The sequence below is a fragment of the Nelumbo lutea genome, chromosome 8 (assembly GCF_056320005.1).
Source record: "Nelumbo lutea isolate HS-2025 chromosome 8, American lotus-T2T, whole genome shotgun sequence".
NCBI lineage: Eukaryota > Viridiplantae > Streptophyta > Magnoliopsida > Proteales > Nelumbonaceae > Nelumbo > Nelumbo lutea.
The window spans coordinates 20,878,087-20,898,577 of record NC_142691.1 but is presented as its reverse complement, the minus strand read 5'-3'; the positions used below and the strand labels follow the sequence as shown (position 1 = coordinate 20,898,577).

The 20,491-nt window shown below is 31.6% G+C and overlaps 1 protein-coding gene and 1 long non-coding RNA gene across 2 annotated transcripts; one reads left to right on the top strand and one right to left on the bottom strand.

The window, feature by feature from the left end:
- Positions 1–1,038: 1,038 nt before the first annotated feature.
- Positions 1,039–2,815, bottom strand: TIL (temperature-induced lipocalin). The gene is made up of 2 exons (XM_088958087.1): positions 2,198–2,815; positions 1,039–1,591 (listed from the first exon to the last, which is right to left on the bottom strand). The coding sequence occupies exons 1-2, from the start codon at positions 2,567–2,569 to the stop codon at positions 1,409–1,411; spliced, it is 555 nt and encodes a 184-aa protein (XP_088814213.1). The 5' UTR covers positions 2,570–2,815; the 3' UTR covers positions 1,039–1,408.
- A 12,327-nt stretch (positions 2,816–15,142) lies between these two features.
- LOC148843250 (uncharacterized) lies at positions 15,143–19,883 on the top strand. The gene is made up of 3 exons (XR_016103112.1): positions 15,143–15,489; positions 15,650–15,724; positions 19,650–19,883. It is a non-coding gene; the product is annotated as an uncharacterized LOC148843250 (long non-coding RNA).
- The last annotated feature ends 608 nt before the right edge of the window (positions 19,884–20,491 follow it).

Sequence of the window (20,491 nt, the reverse complement as noted above, 5' to 3'; positions counted from 1 at the left end):
AAATACAAAATTTAAAATTAACTAAAAAATTAAATAGTTTTCCTATTTGGTCACACTATTTAACATTTTTGATCAAATTGTGCCAACCCTTGACATCATAATAAACAATAAAAAAATTAAAACATTAAAAACACAAAAATTTGAAAAGATACATATATTTAGTAGAAAACATTTAAGCACATCTTTAATAATATGTCCTTATCATCTCAAACAAAAATACAAAAAAAAATTATAGAAAAAAGTTAAATACATCTCTAATATTTCACATTAATATATTAAATTAAAATAAATATGATAAAGAGAAATTATTTTATTAATAATGGGAATGAAATATAAAATTTAAAATTAATCTAAAAATAAATTTTTTTCCTATTTGATGGTAAGTTAACAGTTAAACCTAGTTGTTATAAACTTATAATTAAATAATAAAAATTAGAAAAAGGAAAAACACAAAAATAACAAAAAAGTTATACAAAACATTTGACACATCTATATTCATCATATTGATCAAAAAATAAATATGATATGTAAAATGATTTTTATATAAAATAATTAAAGACTTATTATATATCACCATCATCTAAAGCAAGTATATACATTTACTGATTTACAAACATTATAATATCAGTTGATTCCCATTCACTAATCATGTGAAAAAAGGTCCTAGTTAGACCCGAGTCCTCAAAATCAATAGTGGAAATCATCCTGGTTGATGATATATTGATATCTGAAACTTCTTTAATGCGAATAGAATGACAAATTTTAAAATTGATTTGTAACATGAGAGTGGAATGTCCATGCTTTTTTTTTTTTTGGCGGAATGTCCATGTTTATATAATGTCAAAATAACCAATTGCCAAAATGAATGAAACCGCCATGAGAGTCCGCACTTGGTGGGCGACAATTGCGATCACGGACGTAGCGTGTCTCCTCCTTCAGTTGCTTCATACAACAGTCAAGACATCCTGTTTTTCCTCCCTTTCATTCAAGCATGATTTTTACCAGAGAAAACAGCAATACCTCAACTCCCTCTCACCATTTTTGTGAATTACCAATAGAAAGCAAACACTGTATTAGAAAACTCCAAACCAAACATCTACATTTATCCAAAGTTCCAAATAAAGACTTATCCTCACTAGTATGGGGTTGGGTTGGCCCAAGTTCCAAAAAAAGAAACCCAGAAACCCACAAAGTTTCACAGCAAACCAAATGAACAAAACCTAGATGAAAATGGATTCACACTAGACAGCTTAATTACACTAAACAACTTTACATCCAAGCAAACTATCTTTATAGGATTTGGAGAAAAAACGAAAAGAAAAAAAAGAGAAGGCCTGAGAGCGCCTATGGGTTTCCTCTGATGCTTTTGTTCTTTTATTCTTGTTTCTTTCTTCACTAGTATCTTTCCTTATTTTCCAAAGATGGATTTGATCCACCAAATGCCTTTGGTGTCATTGGGGCTTTCTGCTTCCGGTGGAGGGTTAGTGTGAGTTGTCCTGTGGATTTTGCTTACATCATAGCCTTCATCTTTGGCTTTCTGGAGGAGCTGATTGTAGATATCTTCATCCAAGTGGTTTTGCCTGCATAAGATCTGAACAAGCATAAAATAAATATCAGAGCTATATAGAAGCACTACAAGGACAAAAAAACTAAAGAATAAAATATTAGAACACACACAGAGGACAAGAAACCATCACAATGCTTCAGGAATGGCCAAAGCAAGAAACTTTCTAGCTAACCCAAAATAAAGTTAATAAGAAAATTTTCCTTTTTTTCTGTAAGAATGAAGAGAAACTCAAAAATCAGAGATTGCATTTGCATTTACAGACAAAACAAGGCAGAAAGCAAGAATTCATCTCAAGAATAAGAATCAAGGGTAAAATGAATTCGATGCATTACGATATTAAAAAAAAAAAGAACAATCATATTACCCATTCACGAAATAAAAAAGATCATAACTCAGAACATCAGAGAGCAGTAGTAGAACAACCAAGGCTCAGCTTGGAAGGAGTACAAATACAAACATGTAGAGTGCAAAACCTAGTATTTTGAATGTATTTGTACTGTGCATATATTTGCATTTTCTCTCCTTCCAAACTGAGTCTAAGAAGCTCAATACCAGGAACATGCAGAGATCTACCATGAAAACACATCCAGAAAACAGGATCGGAAGAAGAAAAGAGAACCATAAACATACCCAGAGATAATTCCTGCTGGGCTGTCCAATCAACGCATACCGGTAATCATCATCAATGTACAGAACCCAATAATCCCCAACAACAGGAATTATAGGCAGGAAAGGAGGAACATAGAATTTAACTTTGAGCTTGGCCTCATCACTTTTGGGGTCGGCCTTATAAGCGGTCCCCTCTATGTACCCTCTCTTTCCACCGCTCCAAGTTTCATTCAGGACATGAACAGTGCCATCACTGTTGAGAGTATAAGTAGCCCTCGTGTTGATTCCATTCTTGGGTTGGAACCTTGAAGGAAAGGAAGCAATCTCGTACCACCGTCCCATGTATCTCTGCAAATCCAAGCCCTTCACAACGTCCATTTCTTTTTTTGCCATTGCTGAACCGTAGAGAGGAAGAGAAAACCAATCAATTCGGAAGATTTTGCGATTTGTCTGTCTGGATGGATGAGCTCTGGCTTCCAAAACGAGCGAGAGATATATAAGAGATATATAGAGATAAGGGGCAAAGCTGGTTGCCGAGCTGTGTCAGATGGGCTTAGATTCTGGGATGAGACGTGGAGCGCTCCAGACCCTACAAATGGGCGAGAGCTTAGCGTGTACGAGGAAGTTTGCTTCACGCTCAAGGCTGCCGGGTGGACCTCATGGATTCTAGAATCTAGAGACTGGCCGAGGCTAGAGTACTAGTGGGGCGCCGGGCCGGGCCGGGCCGGGCCGGGCCTGGGTTCCGTGCCTAAAACATAAGTCCTACCTCAGATCTATATGGGCCTGCGACAGGTTGGGTGTCTTTCATATATAAAATATTATATATCTATAATATTTTATATTAAATGACTATATATAAATTTATTTTATATATTATATAATGTAAAATATTACACATAATATAAATTATACATGTCATGTTATAACATTTATATATAAAATATATAATCTAATGTAAAATTACATGTATACATATGTATATGTTATACATAAAATGTGTAAGTTTAAATATATGCGAAACGGGCTGAGCTTGAAGTATTAAACCCAAGCCCGACCCTAAAATTTACGGTCCTAATGTGGGCCTAGACCCAAGCCGGGTCTGAACACAAACCCAGGCCCAAGCCCGGAATTTCTGGGTTGGGTTGAAATGATCACCTTTAAAGAGTAGGGGTGAGTATTATTCAGTTAAAAACCGAAACTGAACCAAAATTTTTGGGTTTTGGGTAATTCGGTTTTTAGTAATTTTGGTTTTTAGATTTAGAAATTCGGTTAACCGTAAAAACTGAATTAATTAAAATTCATTGTATAATATATAATATATAATATACAATATATAATATTTAATATATAATATGTTATATATTTATATATTAATATATTATATATAATGTATTATAATGAAATTACATTTCATAATATATATTATAGGTTATAATATATAATATTATATATATAATTCGGTTTTTAATCAAAATAACCGAAAACCGAACAAAAAATTTTGGTTTTATTGTAATTCGGTTTTGGTTTTCATTTTTTTATTTCGGTTTTAAAAATTTTGATTTATTCGGTTTGGTTTTCAACTGAATAAACCGTATGCTCACCCCTAGGCAAGAGACCAAAAGGTGGATTTTCAAACTTGAGGCCTAGGTTTTGGGCTCAAGACCAGACTCGCATCAACCTGAAAATTTCCGGGCTAGGCTTGCACCCAATACTTTAGCCCCAGTTAGATGTATCAATTGGACTGGATTTGGTCCAATTCGATATTGTCTGATATGAGTCCGTTCACAAATGAATCAGATCTAATCAATCCGTTAAATATTTTGGACCATTTTGATCAATCCAAATTTAATGTCTTCATTGTTAAACCTGATTCATTGACACCTATATTTTTATCTTTTATATATCAATGGGCAGGATATATGGTCAATCTTATTCAGTTGGTCCAATATAAATCCATTACAGATGGATCGGGTCCAATCTAATCCAGACCATGACGTTTGGAATTGTCCAATTCAATATGTCTTATTTGTTTGTCCAATCCATTCAAATTGATTTTGATTTGGATGGAGCTTAACCCAAAACCAATTCATTGACACTCCTAGGCCCAATTCTTCCACACATATGTATACACATGTATATAAATATTAATATTAATATGACACTTATAATCAATCACCCCTAGGAGAGACTTACCTGGCTAAATTTTGTAAAAATATTAATATGGTCCTTCAAATTTGTAAAATTTTTAAGGACCTAGAATTGATGTAGTGTAATATAAAATCAGATATCTAACTTGCACTTTAGGCCTCATTGGTTTTGTGATAAATGATTTACTTGTTATCTGGATAAGAACAGTTGCTAGTGTTGTTTTATTCCCCAAATAAAGGTGTACAATGACCAATTTATTCAAAAGAGTGACAATATTATTGAAGGAACAATATTGTTCTATCATATATTAGCGATTTTCGATATACATGGATAAGTAATTTATCTAAGTCTAAGGAGAGTATTACTTTCCTAAGTAAATAAGTTGCTTGGGAATTGTTCTTACAGAAAATGAACTTAGGTTTATTTATTTTTCTTGGGACCTACCAACTTATCCACCCCCACTTTTGGGAAACTAACAAAACATTAGTGCCTTTAGCCCTTCGTCCATCCCTCTCCCTAGTTACCATCAATGTCCCATTCCTTTTTCAAGAGGCCACTTTCTTGGATAAGTGCACTTACCCATAATGCTCCTTTTTTTTTGTTAAAATGTACCCTAGTAAATGAGGATTTCTAGCTTTCCTATATTCTTTTGCCTCACCCACATTCTCAGTAAGTGGCTATTTTTTTAACCTTTTGCCATTTTTACCCCTTGGGCTCAATGAGGTTGCAAGGATAGGAAAAACTTTTGAGCGTTAACCATGGGTAGTTTTGATTGCTTGGGATTTTAGCATTTATTCTCCACTTGAGGAAATCAACTTTCCCAAGGTGGAGAAGGATGGGTAAATGATATTTGGGAAAACAATTTAAAAACAAATATGAGTATTTTGGTTAATAAGAACCACAATCCCATTGACCAACTTTCACATCAGAATGTAAAAAATGACAGGGGCCAAGTTATGCCTTAGTAGTTCAGATATCCCCTTCTCTCAAGGTCTCTATTTCACTTTTTTATGGACATTTTACAGGATGGCAAGTCTTTGCAAGGCAGATAAGACCGCTCCTGCTGTTGCTTCTGTATTTGCCAAACCCCATATGGGCAAATAAAGGAGATGAAGAGATCCAACCATAGTTTGTTTGGTGATGCTAATTCTAATTATTAATTTATTCTTTCTACTCAAAATCATGCTTCAAAGTTTTGATATATCATGCGATTCAAAGGGGTGATACTCATGGATTGAAATTGTTTGTCACCTTTCTAGCTTCAAACAAAGCTATATATTTGGGAAGAATAGATAACTCTTGAATACGACCATTTGTCACAAATCCTTATATTTGGTGCATTATAGACATTAAAAATTGACACTTATTCAAGGTTCAAAGTATCTATACACCCAACATCGTATGTTTTACTTAATGATACATCTATATATTAAATGTATTTTTTTTAGAAAACCCTTTTTCAATAATTAAATAACACAAAAATTAATGACCCATATAAAATTTTGAAAAGAAAAAACTAAAAAAATATAAGGTTCAAAGTATCGATACATCCATTTTGAACAATGCACGTATAAAAGTGGCTACTGTTGAGGTTGAAATGGATCCGCCATAATAACCATATTCTTAGATGAGTTGCTTCATCAAAAGGGGCCATACCCACACAACTATCCACAAAAATGTGATATTTTGTAATAGAATGAAAGCCATGTAATTGTACCAGTATCTCTGCATACTAATATCAATATCTTGATGTATGATATATCCCAATCAGGCCATCACTCTTTCCACTATTAAACCACAATATAAAATGATTTTCTATACAAGGCTTGGTCTGTTTGTGGTGCAATTTTCTATGCACTGGTGTAAAAACATCACAGTGCAAATGAGTTGAAAGCAAATTTTCTGTTTTTCTTTTGTTTTATTACATTTTTTGCAAAGGGAAATTGTCTAAAACTCACCATGAATTTTCAGCAGCGTTTCTCTTAAACTCACCACAACTTTTCAAAATGTCTAAAACTCACCATGTCACTAACTTGACCTTAAAACAAACTAACGGGTGTTACCGTGTTAGTATATTACCATTTTAACCTTCGTAGAAAAATATAATATATATTAATACTTATACTTGAGAAAAAGGAACAGTTAAAGAATATTTTCAAATATAAAATACATAAAAACACAGAAATTACAAAAAATATAGAAATTGCAAATAAAATAAAAAAATATTTTTCAAACTATAGAAACTATAGAAATTGAAAAACAAATTCAGAAAATAAAAATTGTAGAAAAACACCAAAAATATAGAAGGACACAGAAATTGCAAATAAATAACAAAAAAAAAATACAGGGAAATTTATAGATTGTAGAAAATAGAAAAATGTAAAAAAAAAACAGAAATTATAAAAAAACATTGGAAATTATATAACAAAACACTAAAAATGTAAAAAAAAAAAAAAACAAGAAAATTGAAAACTGAAAAAGACCCTTTTCCTCTAACTCACCTTTCAAGGGTAATTTGGTCATGAAAATTGTTATTTATGCTGACATAGACACCTCTGTTAAGAAGCAAATAAAATAACTAAAACCTGAGGAAAAAAAATTAATGAGAATTTGCATTCTCTTTATTTGCACTCCTATACATTTGTGTTAGTGTAAATGAATTTGCACCGTGCCAAAAGGACATTATCATAAAATATAAAATTGTCAAGCACCCTAGAACATACTTTTCAGGATTTTTTTTTTCACCGAGTAAACAACATATTCATTAACGACCAGAAGAACAACAGTCAGAAAACAAAAATAACATCTAGCCAAGCTAGAGGATTTGAGAAAATATTGAAATTCTTGTCTAGAGGAGGACTTCATTTTTTGAGCTACCAGATGAAGGTGTTGGCCAATGTGTACACATGGTTTTGTTTTTAAAAAACAAAATCAAGACTATACACATTGCCCAACACCCCCTAAGCTATGTTTGGTTTGAAGGAAAAATAAGGGAAGGAAAGGTAGGAAACCTTTATAAACCTTGTATGGGTTTTCCTACCTTCAGCTCTATTCTGATATCTAATTCTACACCCCCCCCCCCAGAACCAGAGAACACTTCTGAGTAGAGAAATCCTGTCCAAAAGATTGAAACAAAACAAGGAAATGCAGAGGAATGCCCTAATTAAGAGAGCCAATTAACGTGAGCTTCAGTTTTACTTCTCCCCCAGGCAACAAACATGACGTTCAGACCAACTAGATCCGCATCCATAGCAGAACTCGAACCCGCACCTGAACATTCAAACAAAAAGCATGAATGTATCATCATTTCATCCATGGGTCATTAAAAATAATGCATGTATGGTTGCCACATTCAATTATCATATCATGTGGGATTTCCGATTGGATATAGATTTAATTCACAATCATTTTATTATTGTGTCCATTAACAACCCTATTGAAAATCCTAAAACCTTCCCTATGTTTTGACTTTCTCTAACGCGTTAAAATTGATGCAAATCCCTCAGTTTGGAAGGAGTAAATATGTAAATATGTGCATTAATTTTTTTAAAATATCGAATTTATCCTTAAAGATGATTTTGTAAATCCTATGATCAAATACAAATGAGTTAAAAGTAAAACACTATGAAGAGCAGAACACGCGATAGAAGCACACTAGCTTTCGAATTCACCCAAGTGCTTTATACCTTCTTGCATCTCCAATACCCAAATTTTCTCCGATGCCTTGAATCCAAAGCCCCTAGAAAATCTTACTCTTAGAGGAGAAGAATTAGTTCAAGTAGGGTTATTCAGAGCAAATTAACAAAGGGTATGTTGATTTTAAAAACATCATGAGAGATTTTTGTCAAACATAGGAAAGGTTTATAGGATTGCTGGAAGATCTAGAGTAGATTTTTATAATTTTCTTAAAATAAAAATAATCCCTGTTTGGCAAGTCTTTACATGCAGTCTGTCAGTTATTTACAAATCCATTAAATTGAGATTTGGTATTTTCTCATTTGATTTGCAATAGATCTAATCGCCAAAAATTGACGCACTGGAAAGATGTGAGAAGTCCCAAATAGATGATTTTTAGGAAGTTTCAAATGGAGCTTTTACGTTTTTCTTTTCTATTCGTCTTCGCACGAAAAGACATGTAAAAAGACACGCCTAAACCAAATGGGCTTTAGACTATTCAAATCTTAATGCAAAAGCTCAATGCATTTTTTTAACTCTCTGAACTACTAGAAGACCTTCCCCAAAAGACTTGTCAAACAATCCCAAGATTATTCATTTAGATGCTGCCTATAATTTTACAAATTTACTAAAATCTACCCCATCATTTTAAACTGCTATATTATAAATACCCATAATAGCTCTCATATCAAGGTAGGGATCTACTGCCAACAAAATGCTTTCAACACTGTCCCAACAGGTCCACTGCAGCCAAACATTGGGCACATCTCCCCTGTCATTCATGGGAAGATGATTCCAATGCGCAACTGTAATGGGTTGTTACGAAAGTGTTAGGAGCAGATCTGAACTCTTCATCAACCCTTTAGAAATTAGAAACAAATTTTTTGGGTAATTTATTTTATTTTTTTGATTAATTTGTTCTAATGGACCTTAGGGTAAAAAATGCCATTTCTTGTTCCCACTTAAGAAAAAAAAGATAATAAGTTAAGTGGTTGCAATTTGCAAACTATAGGAGATGTCTTCATAATATGGAGACCATAGGGTAGGTTTTATGGTTTTAGTAAATAAATGAAACTGTAGTGTGTCTGCTTGTTTGCATAAATGACCCTAAAAACAATTGCCACGTCAGAGAGGCAATTATTTTATTTTATATAACAAAACCATAGATATGGATGTCAATTAATTGGGTTAAATGGTAAATTTAGCTTGAACTGAACCCATAAGTTAGGTTAGGATTATGTTCACTCAAATGTAGGATGGGCTAGGGTTTTGATTCTTCAACTTCGGTTTGGATTTTAGTATCCCAACCGATGAAGGGTGATTTAGTACGACCTAACAAGAAGGCGGTATGATCTGATTGAAGGATGACAACTCAGCTAGACAAGCCCAATTAGTAACATTTGAAGTTCAAGTATTCAACCACATCAACCCAAAACCCACCTCAGTGTAGAGGTACCTCGATAATCAATTTAATTCGAGACTAAAGAATCAAAATTCCAACTCGAAACTAATGACGCCATGGATTACAAAAATAACCCATCATCTATTTCGTCCGATGCAAGTGAAAACCAAACCACTGTTCATACTTAAAAAAAAAAAACAAAAACAATAACGGTTCAGCCGAGGGTCCGTACTTTTCCCAAAAACAAACTGGTTACGACAATGACAGAAAGGATAGATTGGTAGCGGTGAAGATCATATTTCTGTTTATCAATGACTGAGAGAAGAATACGTGTCATGTACGTGGGCAAGTAAAGATAAAAAAAGAAGTAAAAATATGAGAAGAAATGAAGTGATTTTTTGACTGCACTTCTTTACATGTATATTCATTCACATACTTTTTTTTTTCTTTCATTCATTAAATTCATTATTTTTCTTTTGATAAATCATTCAATAAATTCTTTGATATTCCTTCATATTCACACTAATTCCAAACATGCCTAGCGTGGGACAAAATCTTAATATAGACAAAATTGAAATCTTCATACTTTGCTTCACAGACCATTCTAACAATATGCTGTTTATTGTTAGAGAGTATTGTTATTTGATATTGGTGGTTATTTAAACTTAAGATGATTTCCAGCTATCATTATCATTGTTGTTGTTATTGTCCGACTACAAATATTTGGGCTATATGACTTGAAACATATATGGATTATAAAATTTTTACGTAGATCAATACTGGTTTTTAGTGTTACGGGTACGCAATAGGGGTAGAAATTAGGAGTGCAACATGGGTTGGCCTAATTTAATATTTTACACTGTTTTGGGCATTGATTTCGGTCAAATTCATTCAAATTTTAACAAAATCTCAACCCTAATCCGTCTAAGTTGTATTGCTCTTAAAAAAGGGTTGCAATTCTGGTTCATTTCAATTTTGTTTATCTTAATTATCGGATGATGGTTTGTAATATCAGACTTTATTAGCATAATATCAATACAATATGCCCAATACAAGATATATTGCACCCATTTTCAAAGAGAATAATACTGTATTGTAAAACAATAGAGATTTTTTACTAGGTTTTTATTTTATTAAAATATAAAAATGGAGATGGGCACCTTGATCCTATCCCATATTATCTATATTGCAGAACAATATGAGTCTATATGTATTGATTCCCATCTTTGTCTTATACCCTTGTGTGAGAGTTCCATCTAGCTAGAAAAACTCTTGAGATTACAAGTGTTCATTTCTAGCTTAGCCCTACTATAATATACTTATATATAACACATATATACGTTACATATACATATTTATATATGTTTTGTTTTATAATATAGGGTAAATCCCTTAAACCTCCATTGGGTTTTCTAAAAAAACCTCTTCTTTCTTCTTATGAAACAAAGACAGAGGCTCCTTAAAAAGTAACAGAAGGGTTTGTTTATACCATCCAAAAATAGGTTTGTTTATGCGGTGAAAAAAAAAAAGAAATACTAAAACATATTTTACTTGTATTAAGAATTTAAGGATAAAGTTGAAATTAGGTAAAGTCTATTGATTTGATCGGAGGAATTAGTATGGGCATAAGGAATATTTAATGTCTCCGCACACTTGAAAGTAAATGGGCCTATAAATCTCCTTATCCCTAAAAGTCAAGGAGGTTTAAGGGATTTACCCTATATACACTATAGGAAAATGGGGATATAGCTATGGCACTTTAACTATGAAAAAAAAAAACCGTAGCTAAAATATGGGATATAGCTACGGACGATTTCATGCCCGTGGCAAAAAGTTGAGTTTTAGCTACGGATAATTTGTCCGTGGTTAAAAGCTATTCTGTCCGTGGCTAAAAGATATTTATAGCCACGGTTATAATGTATCCGTGGCTATAAGTTAACAAGCAGAAGTTGAATTTTAGTTACAACCATTTGTCCGTAGTTAAATGTTATTATGTCCATGCCTAGAAGATATTTATAGCCATGGTTATAATGTATCCGTGACTATAAGTTACAAAACAGAAATTGAGCTTTAGCTACAAACAATTTATTCGTGGTTAAAAGTAATATTTATAGCCACGGTTTTAGTGTATCTGAGGCTATAAGTTACAAAAGCAGAGGTTGATCTTTAGCTATGGACAATTTGTTCGTGGTTAAAAAGTTATTCAGTCCGTGGGCTAAAGAGCTATTTATCACTATAGCCATGGATAACTGAAATCCGGTGGCTATAATTACAAAGGTAATCATCTTTAGCTACAATCATTTTATTCTTAGATCATAAATAATAATAATATAATATTCATTTAAAATATTTATTATTTATTAATTACTTTTTTATAGTAAATTAATAATTTATTAAAGTAAATGAATATAATTAATAATTAACAACTAACAAATTATTAGCTCATTACTATTCCATAACAATAATAATTAAACTAGAAAATAAATTATTAATAATTTCATAAGTACATTAATAAAAGGAAAATAATTTCTAAAATAGAAATAAAAGTATTAATTATTATTTTATTAATTAAAACTAATCATCACAAATTAATTTAATTATTTAAGTAAGTTAATAACTAATAGAAAATAATAAACTAGATATGAAAACCACTAATAGTAAATTAATTAATTACCTATGAATGAAAATAATATTGACAATTAAACTAAATTATTTAAATTCATAAATAAATTATTATTAAGGTAATAGTTATATAATATAGATAAATAATTATTAATTATTATTTTATTAATTAAATAATAACTAATAATTTATTTAATAAATTATTTATTATTTATGAAACTATTGGTTAAGGGTTAGGTGTATGGTCAAATTAAACTATTGACCATACACTAACCAATGTTTAGATAGTTGGACGAGACTAGCTAGTCAGCTCATTGTTAAACCATGACCCAACCCTTAACCAATTTGACCATACACCTAACCCTATTTACTCAAAAAAAAAAAAAAAGTCAAAACCATCCACCAAATTGATCTAACCCAAGAACTAATGAATTGGTCTTCGGTATCTTTTTTGCTACCTATGTGTTTTAAAGTATTGAAGGCACCTTACCTTGTTATTTTTTTCTATAAAACAAGGGTGATCATTTTAGCGAGTTGGAAATTTTCACTCTTGGACATAGATTTTGTGTTTAAGCCTTGGCCGAGGCTCGAGCCCTCATTAGAGCCCCAAATTTTAGGGTTGGGCATAGGCCTAAATACTTTAAACCCACCTTGGGCTTAACTCGACCCACATATATTTAACTATATGTATATTATCAATAATATATATGTTATTTTATATTACATAGAAATAAGACATTCAATGGGTCAAGTTCGACCCGACGAACCCAATGTTCATGAACTGATTAGGTTGGCTATGGTTCTAGGAATTGGGACCGATGACTTCACTCTGGTTCCAGATATATTGTCCTGATTTTTTTTGACAACAAAAATAAAAGGCCAAAACCGTTGGATGGTTCAAATGGTTTGATCGCTCGAGTCAGTGGTTTGGTGTCCAAATCAACGGTTTTTTTTTTTTTTTGTGAAATAATGGTTCTAGGGTAAAATGGAACTGGTCACCTAATTGGTTCCTTGCCTTTTCTAGTCCGGTCAGGTTTTGAAAACCATGATATAAACAAATAATATAAATAGGTTGAGGTTAAACAATCAAAAAATTATTAATTTTAAAACCCACTAAACTTTCACTAAAAATAAATAATAACAAAACTTAGTAAATTTTAAAAATGTGTTTCAATTTCACTTAAAAATCCAACTTAATAAACGATAATAAAAATATGAATTTTAAATATAAAAATATTAATTGATAGTTTTAATAAACGCTAATAAAAATATTATTCGATAGTTTAAAATACCAACAATTAATTAAAAATTAAAAAACTGAAAACCTAAACATAATTAAAAAAACTAAAAATAATTAAAAATTATTGAAAGTAACGATATTGTATAATAATTAAAAATTACAATTAATAGTATTTTATTATTAAAAAGTACAAAAACTTATTAAAAAAATGCCCAAGCCATAAATTATTAAAAAATGATTAAAATTAGCTATATTTTTATTAACTATGATATTTATTTAGTAATTTAAATTATGAAAATATTGAAAATTATTGAAAAATACTCATATGGAATAATTACTTAATAATAATGAAAAAACACCAAAAATTAATTAAAAATTCGAAAATTCTGAAAAACCTAAAGCTTAAATAAAATACTAAAAATATTTAAAAAAATTAAATTAATTATATTTTATTGCAACAAATACTGAATAATAATGTATTTTAATTATTGATAGTAATATAATTAACAATAATTATTTCTAAAACATAATTAATAGTCATTATGATTTAAGCTATAAATAGTCAAAAAGTTATATTTAATTACCAAAAAATTACATTTAATTAGTTTTAGCCAAGAAATTAGCAATATTTCTATAAAATGATAATTTTTAGAAATTACTATATCTTAAATAAATACCATAGTTTAATAATTATAATATTTTAATAACTTAAGCAACTATTAGATCTATAAATTTGCAGGCTCAAGCAAATATTTTGTTTTGATTTAGGTCTAGCTAAGATATGCACCATACCCACACATTATCAGGGATAATTAGATTCGAAGTCTAATTGGATATTAAACTTTTGGAGTCCAATGATGGCTTTAGCAGATAGGGTGTTGAACTTTCGAAGTCCAATGTTTTTTCAACCTGCCATTGACCTAAATGATCAAAATGCTTGAGCCATCACTTGACTAGGGGTGCTCATAAAAAAAAATCGAACAAAACTGAGAAAATCGAACAAAAAAATATGATTAAGTAAATCAATAAGTTTGGTAAGTAGTTAAAATATATGATTATATTACCTGCATAATCAGGGATAATCAAAAGGGTAATGGTTTGGCCATTATAGATCATCAGGTTGCTGACTAATAGCCTATTTGCCAATGTTTTTTCAACCTGTCATTAACCGAAATAGTCAAATTGTTTGAACCATCACCTAACTAGGGGTGCTCATAAAAAAAAATGAACAAAATCGAGGAAATTGAAAAAAAAAATCTGATTAAGTAAACCAATAAGTTTGCTAAGTATTTAAATATATGATTATATTACCTATATAATATACATATTTATAATGTATTATATATTACACATTTATATATTTCTTTATAATAATATTATAAATATAAAAAAACCAAAAAAACCAGCGGACTAGTTAAGTTTCAAAAATATGTTGGGGTTCATAAGCACCCTTGCACTCGACTCTCTTTCCTAAGTCTAGTTTTTCCAATTGAGCTAAGCCAATCCAAAGTCAACTCAAGAATGGATAACTATGATTTTCTCAATTAATTAATTAATTAATTGTAGTATTATTGTAATGATCAAAATTGTCAAATTTTTATTAGTTATTTTTATTTTTATTAAATTAATAATTTGAAGTTAAAATGAAATGAATACTAAATTGTTACTAATTTTGTTATATTATTCAATTTAAACATAACTTCGTAAGTTATTGAATTTTATTAATAAAATTATTAATTAGTATAAACATAATTTATAATGAATGTAATTATTTATATTTGTAGTAAGTCCTAATTATAACTAATAATTTAATTATTTTCTAAACTTAATTGTAAATTTTAGAAATTGTTAATGCATTCAAAAAATTCCCGTCTTTGTATTTTCTCTTTCCCTCCCACCCGCTAAATCAATTTATCTTCCTCTTTCGCTCTTTCTTTCGTTCTATTAACTTTCGTTTTGGAACTCTTTCCTCTCTATCAATCAACCCTACAGGCCTACCGGTTAAAGCCCTACATTGCCCTGTTCCACTCTAAACACTCTTCCACCAACCTGCAAGCTAAAGCCCTCCATTGCCTCGAAACCCTTTGGAATACTCTTTGTTCCTTGATTCTTATTTCTTTGCTACCTCTCACAAAACCCTCTTCTTCTCTTTTTGCTGCCCACATAGTCCTCCATTATGCTAAGGTGGTATGACAACCCATCAACAATTCATTGATCATGATTTAGGTAACCAACAAGCAATAGTTTCAATTTAGACTTCCTCCCTTTCTCTCACTCTCTCTCTCTCTCTCTCTCTCTCTCTCTCTCTATCACCGAAAAACTGTAGCATATTCTCTGATTTATGATGAAGAAAAGTTTTTTTTTTTTTTTTTTTTTTTTTTTCTAGACACAAGAGCTGGTTCGGGTGTCGAAGGACAAAGGTGCGACTTCATTGGCTTACCCCTGAGATTTCCCATAGAAGGTAATCTCACCCAACCAATTGGAGATTTTCCGTCTTAGGTTATTTTTCACCCAGGTTAATGTTTGTTCCTTTCAATTTTATATCCGTGTTGTGATTTGGGCACACAAATGCTTTTCCATCCTAAGTATAGATTTGGACAAGCAAGCTTGAAAACAGTATGAAACGCAAAATGGCCAAGAATTTATCTGCTAATTACTGTCCTAATTGCCATTGCAAACAGTATGGAACACAAATGCTTTTCCGTCCTAATTACCATTGAATACTAATTTTCTAGCAATGATTTTGACCAATTATCTTATTTGATTTTCTTTTTCAAATCATGCACTTGTTTCATGGGGTATAATGGCTTTTGAATTGAACTTTAGGATTTCTATACGACGAATTGATGGAAAAAGGAATTTTAGTTCATGATAAATATGATCTGTAACTTAAACCATATGAGATTATTAGGGCTATTACGGAAGAACAAGCTTGGGTTGGAGGCCAAGGTCTCAACCAACCCTAGGCAATAAACTACATCTAAACAGAAGTTAAGAAAGAAAAAATATTTCTGTGCTGTGTTCAGTTGGAGTTCTTCTATTTGGAACTGCTTCCTTGACTATTTTTCTGTCTCTTTTGCTTTTGTGTGTCTAATATAGTGGAGCTATAGGGTCCAATTTTTTTTTATTGATGTCATATCAATATAATTTTGGGGTAATCTGGATTTTTGGATTTTTTTAGAGAAGGTAAAGTATAGAATTTCATTCAAAAGCAAATAGAGCCCCTGTACAACAAGTGGATGTATAAAGCGAAGTTACAAAAAATCTCCCCCCATCCCATGCAATGTTTGTATTATGTGTTGTGTCTCACCTTGTGCTTTGGGTGCGAAATGCCCCTTGCACTTTTAAAACATTGGCTTAGTGTGGAGAGGGATTGAGAAACTTCTTAACAACTTTAGACTTGGTGTAAGTCTGTAAGATTTCAAGTAGGAAATGACCAAAAGTTCAAATTATGGAAGGATTGCTGGTGTGATTGCAGACCTTTTATTGACAGCTTTCCCACCTCTGTTTGATTGCTTGCTGGTGTGATTGCAAACCTTACATGGAAGATTGCTTCAAATCATTCAATGGAAGCTTCATTTAGAGCTCTTAGTTTTGTAGAGATTTGAATGATTGAGATTTGAGAAATCTCCATTATGATTGAGCTATTGCAGAAGCTGTATAATGTTCTGATGGACATAAATAGAGCTAATAAAGAATCTGGACATGGGGATATTCAGGTTCTTTTATTGTTAGGCCCTTCTACAATCATCCAGCTGTACTAGCATGAAGGGTATTCCATTACAAAAAAGTTTGGGGTGTTGCAGTTCCATCCATGATAGCAATTTTTTGTTTGTACTGCAACTTGAAACAAGATTCTTAAAGGGAACAAAACTGCTCCTCATGCCTCCATTGAATCCTCATCAGATTATCAGTCGAGGACCCATTGAGAGTTAGCTTTTAAAATCAATATTATGCCTACTAGTAAAGTTGGTTTGAATGTTTTGTTTTAATTAGCATCATTGGTTCAAGTTTCATACAATTCATTTTCAATATATTTTGTTCATGATAATACCAAGTCATCTTTTGATCATTTGTTTGTTTAATTTATTAATGCTATTAAATAAATAGGATATATTTTTCTGCTGGAATGGCTAGCTTGCATGACACAGAATTTCATGTAGTTACAGATCCTTCATATCATTGATGGTGGACATTATTCATTCAATGTACAGGTAAAAGTTTTGCCAAAGGATTATGTTAAAACTTCACTTCTAAAACATGAAAAAAAGAAACTACTCCAAAAATTCTTACAATAAATGTCAATTAAATGTTAACTACATGAATGCTATTGGCTCATGACATATTAGAGCAAGAGAGAGAATTTTGAGAAATACATATTCGAAAACATCAAGCTATTTTTGCCTGATGTTAAATATTTTAAAATCAAGAACAACAAAAACATTTTACTAGGATTCCAAGTTCATGGGTTTCCTGGGAAGTTACAGATGGGTGCTTAAAAATATCTCTAAAAATCTTGTTTAATGAAACTAACATCCCCACCTTCCTTTATCTTTTCCTGCTAAAAGTTCACCTTATTAACTTGCAATCATAAATAATAAAATAAGCATAATGGTCTCAATCTGATATTGAAATCTTGTTTGGTGACCACCTTCCTTCTCCTCCACCCCACATAATGAAGGGAAGAAACAAGAGAGATTGATATTTCTAGATGGCTTCATGTACTAAAATATAAGTTAGTCCAGTGAAAGTTGTGATCAAACAACTGCAGCCTATGATCAGTCCGGACTGTTTCTCTTTGGGCAATGGGCCCATCTTCAGCCTTTTCAAAATAAAGAAAGAAAAATCACAATTAGGAGATGCCAACCATTAACCGTCACACAGTACTTGGTCTAAGGAGGTCTACTTAAGCAGGCCCACTGATGGTGATTAAGAAAAGGAAAAAAGAGAACAAAGAAAGCAAGAAAAGGAGGGCCCCTTTAATGCTGTAGACACGTAATGGATAAGATACTAACTCTGTTTTCACAAGTTTCAGGCTTATGCATCAATCAGTGCCATTTAATAGAAGATTAGTGGGTAGAAGTTCTAACCATTGCAACATCTTGAAAAAAGCAGGAACACCTCCATCCTTAGCAGATGAGAAACCACCCTCCAGCACTTGATTTTCCCTTATTTCTTTCTTCATATTGTTGGTTACTCTCTCTCTCTCTCTGTTGGTGATTTAATTAATCGTTTATTTAACTTTAGTTTTTAGTTAAACATCTCAGCTGATAATTAACTTTTGAAACTACACCTGCACTGACTGTCCTACCTCCCTCCATCAGAGAAAATCTTTGTCCGAGCTATCTGGAGTCTTGCAAGGGGTGGGCTGGACGTGGACCTGCTGCATATATTGCACAAAGTGACATGATGTTTATATAGGCTGGCTAGTTCAGTCATTTAACTATCCACAGAAACTGAAGGGACCCAAAAAGAGTGCCCCCATAGGGTTGTAAGCCATATCCATTTCTCCAAATTTGCATTAAAATTTAAAAATCTGATTAGACTAAGGCAGTCAAAATTTGACTTTTAACAGTATTTTAAAATTTTGAATATGAATCCATCATAAACTGAATCAATCGAATTGGTATCAAAAAACATTAATTTATATGTACTACAGTATTAGCACCTTTCTACAATGGCACAACATGCAACATGGTTATACATTTCTGCATTGTCCATGTGGCAAATATGGAAAATCTGTCCTAGTAACATTTATTTGAAGCAACAACTTACCAATAATGATTCTTGTGAACAGCCCATATAACCTTATCAATATGAATTTAGACTATAAAAAATATAAAATCATGAAAGCAATGCAGGCATGATTCTCATAACATGAACAAATGAAAATAGAATCTTAAAAAAATAAGTTATGTCATGTTTAGAAGATCAGAAATACGTAAGCTTTATCTAGCCATTTCATGAGATTTCAGAAGTTTGTATAGTTACAGAGGATGGAAGTTATGAGTCAAATTCTATCTGTTTCAAGTGGAACAGAATATATCAGCTCAAAAACTGTGGTCACATAATCACCGGGCATCACCATCTTAACATTTTCAGGCAATTCCACTTCCAGTAACATCTGCAATTCTCATATAAAACTGAGGTCTATAATTTGAAAAGAAGGTTTTATGATGGCCACCTTCATCCTCTGAAAGGACATAGGTCTCTGCCTCAAACCTCTTATATGTTTTCACAGTACCAGGCTTGGCAACCACCTACCATTAAACTAGTGGATTTTGTTACCTATCTTTCTTCACATTTTTCATTGTATATTGTATATTTAATTAGATCATCAAAGTTCATTGTTCTATTTTTTTTTTATTTTCTGTTTTTCTTTGTAGGTTAAAGATGCAACAAGTGACTCTTAAAGCATAGTTGAAGACAATGGATAATTCTTTTATATTTAGAATTTCTCTATTTTTTTTCGAAGTCATGTAGACTTTGATATGTATTGAGGGAAATTTGACATTTGTAATACATTTTAAAGAATGGATGTATTTTTTTGGTAAAACAATTGATGGACATGTATTGAATTATTACAATAATATAAGTATTTGCTAGAAGTTATTATATAATTTTTATGTGGTGTATGAATAAAATAGGTGTTGCTTTAAGGTGACGGTCCTAATTGTCATTATTTTACCATATGAACCTTTTAGCTATGGTTCAGCCCGTGGCTAAAGGTTCATATGGTTTGCGTTCACCCTTTAGCTATGGATAGATACCATAGCTATAGATGGGCTACATGAACATAGGCTACGGTTGTCTATCTGTAGTTAAATTGTAGCTATAGGTCTTTAGCTGCGGTTTTTTCTTTTTTACCTTTAGCCACAGTTTTGTCTGTAGCTAAAAGGTCATATTTCTTGTAGTGATACATTATATGACAATATAATTTAGGGAAAAGTATAGACATGTCCAATTCTAAATTTTGAATTCCGGCCCAATCATAGCAGAGTCAAGAAATATATAAATCCACTTTTTTGAAAAGTTAGGACATATTCTCACACCATGTAGGAATTATTGTCTTGATTGGTTTGGTGTTATGCAACATTGCTTCTATGTCAGTCTCCCATTTCCCCTTGAAAATGCAAAGACTAAAATACCCTTATTATAAAACGAGATTCATTCGAAGAAAATGTTTGAAGAAAAATGCAATCTCATCCTACTAAATGTTTACCGGGTT

Bases quoted from the DNA above. Each gene is read 5' to 3' on its own strand.
- TIL (XM_088958087.1), bottom strand. From the start codon at position 2,569: ATGGCAAAAAAAGAAATGGACGTTGTGAAGGGCTTGGATTTGCAGAGA. The intron at 1,592-2,197 runs GTATGTTTATGG...ATGCTTGTTCAG, and splicing joins CCAGCAGGAATTATCTCTGG to ATCTTATGCAGGCAAAACCA.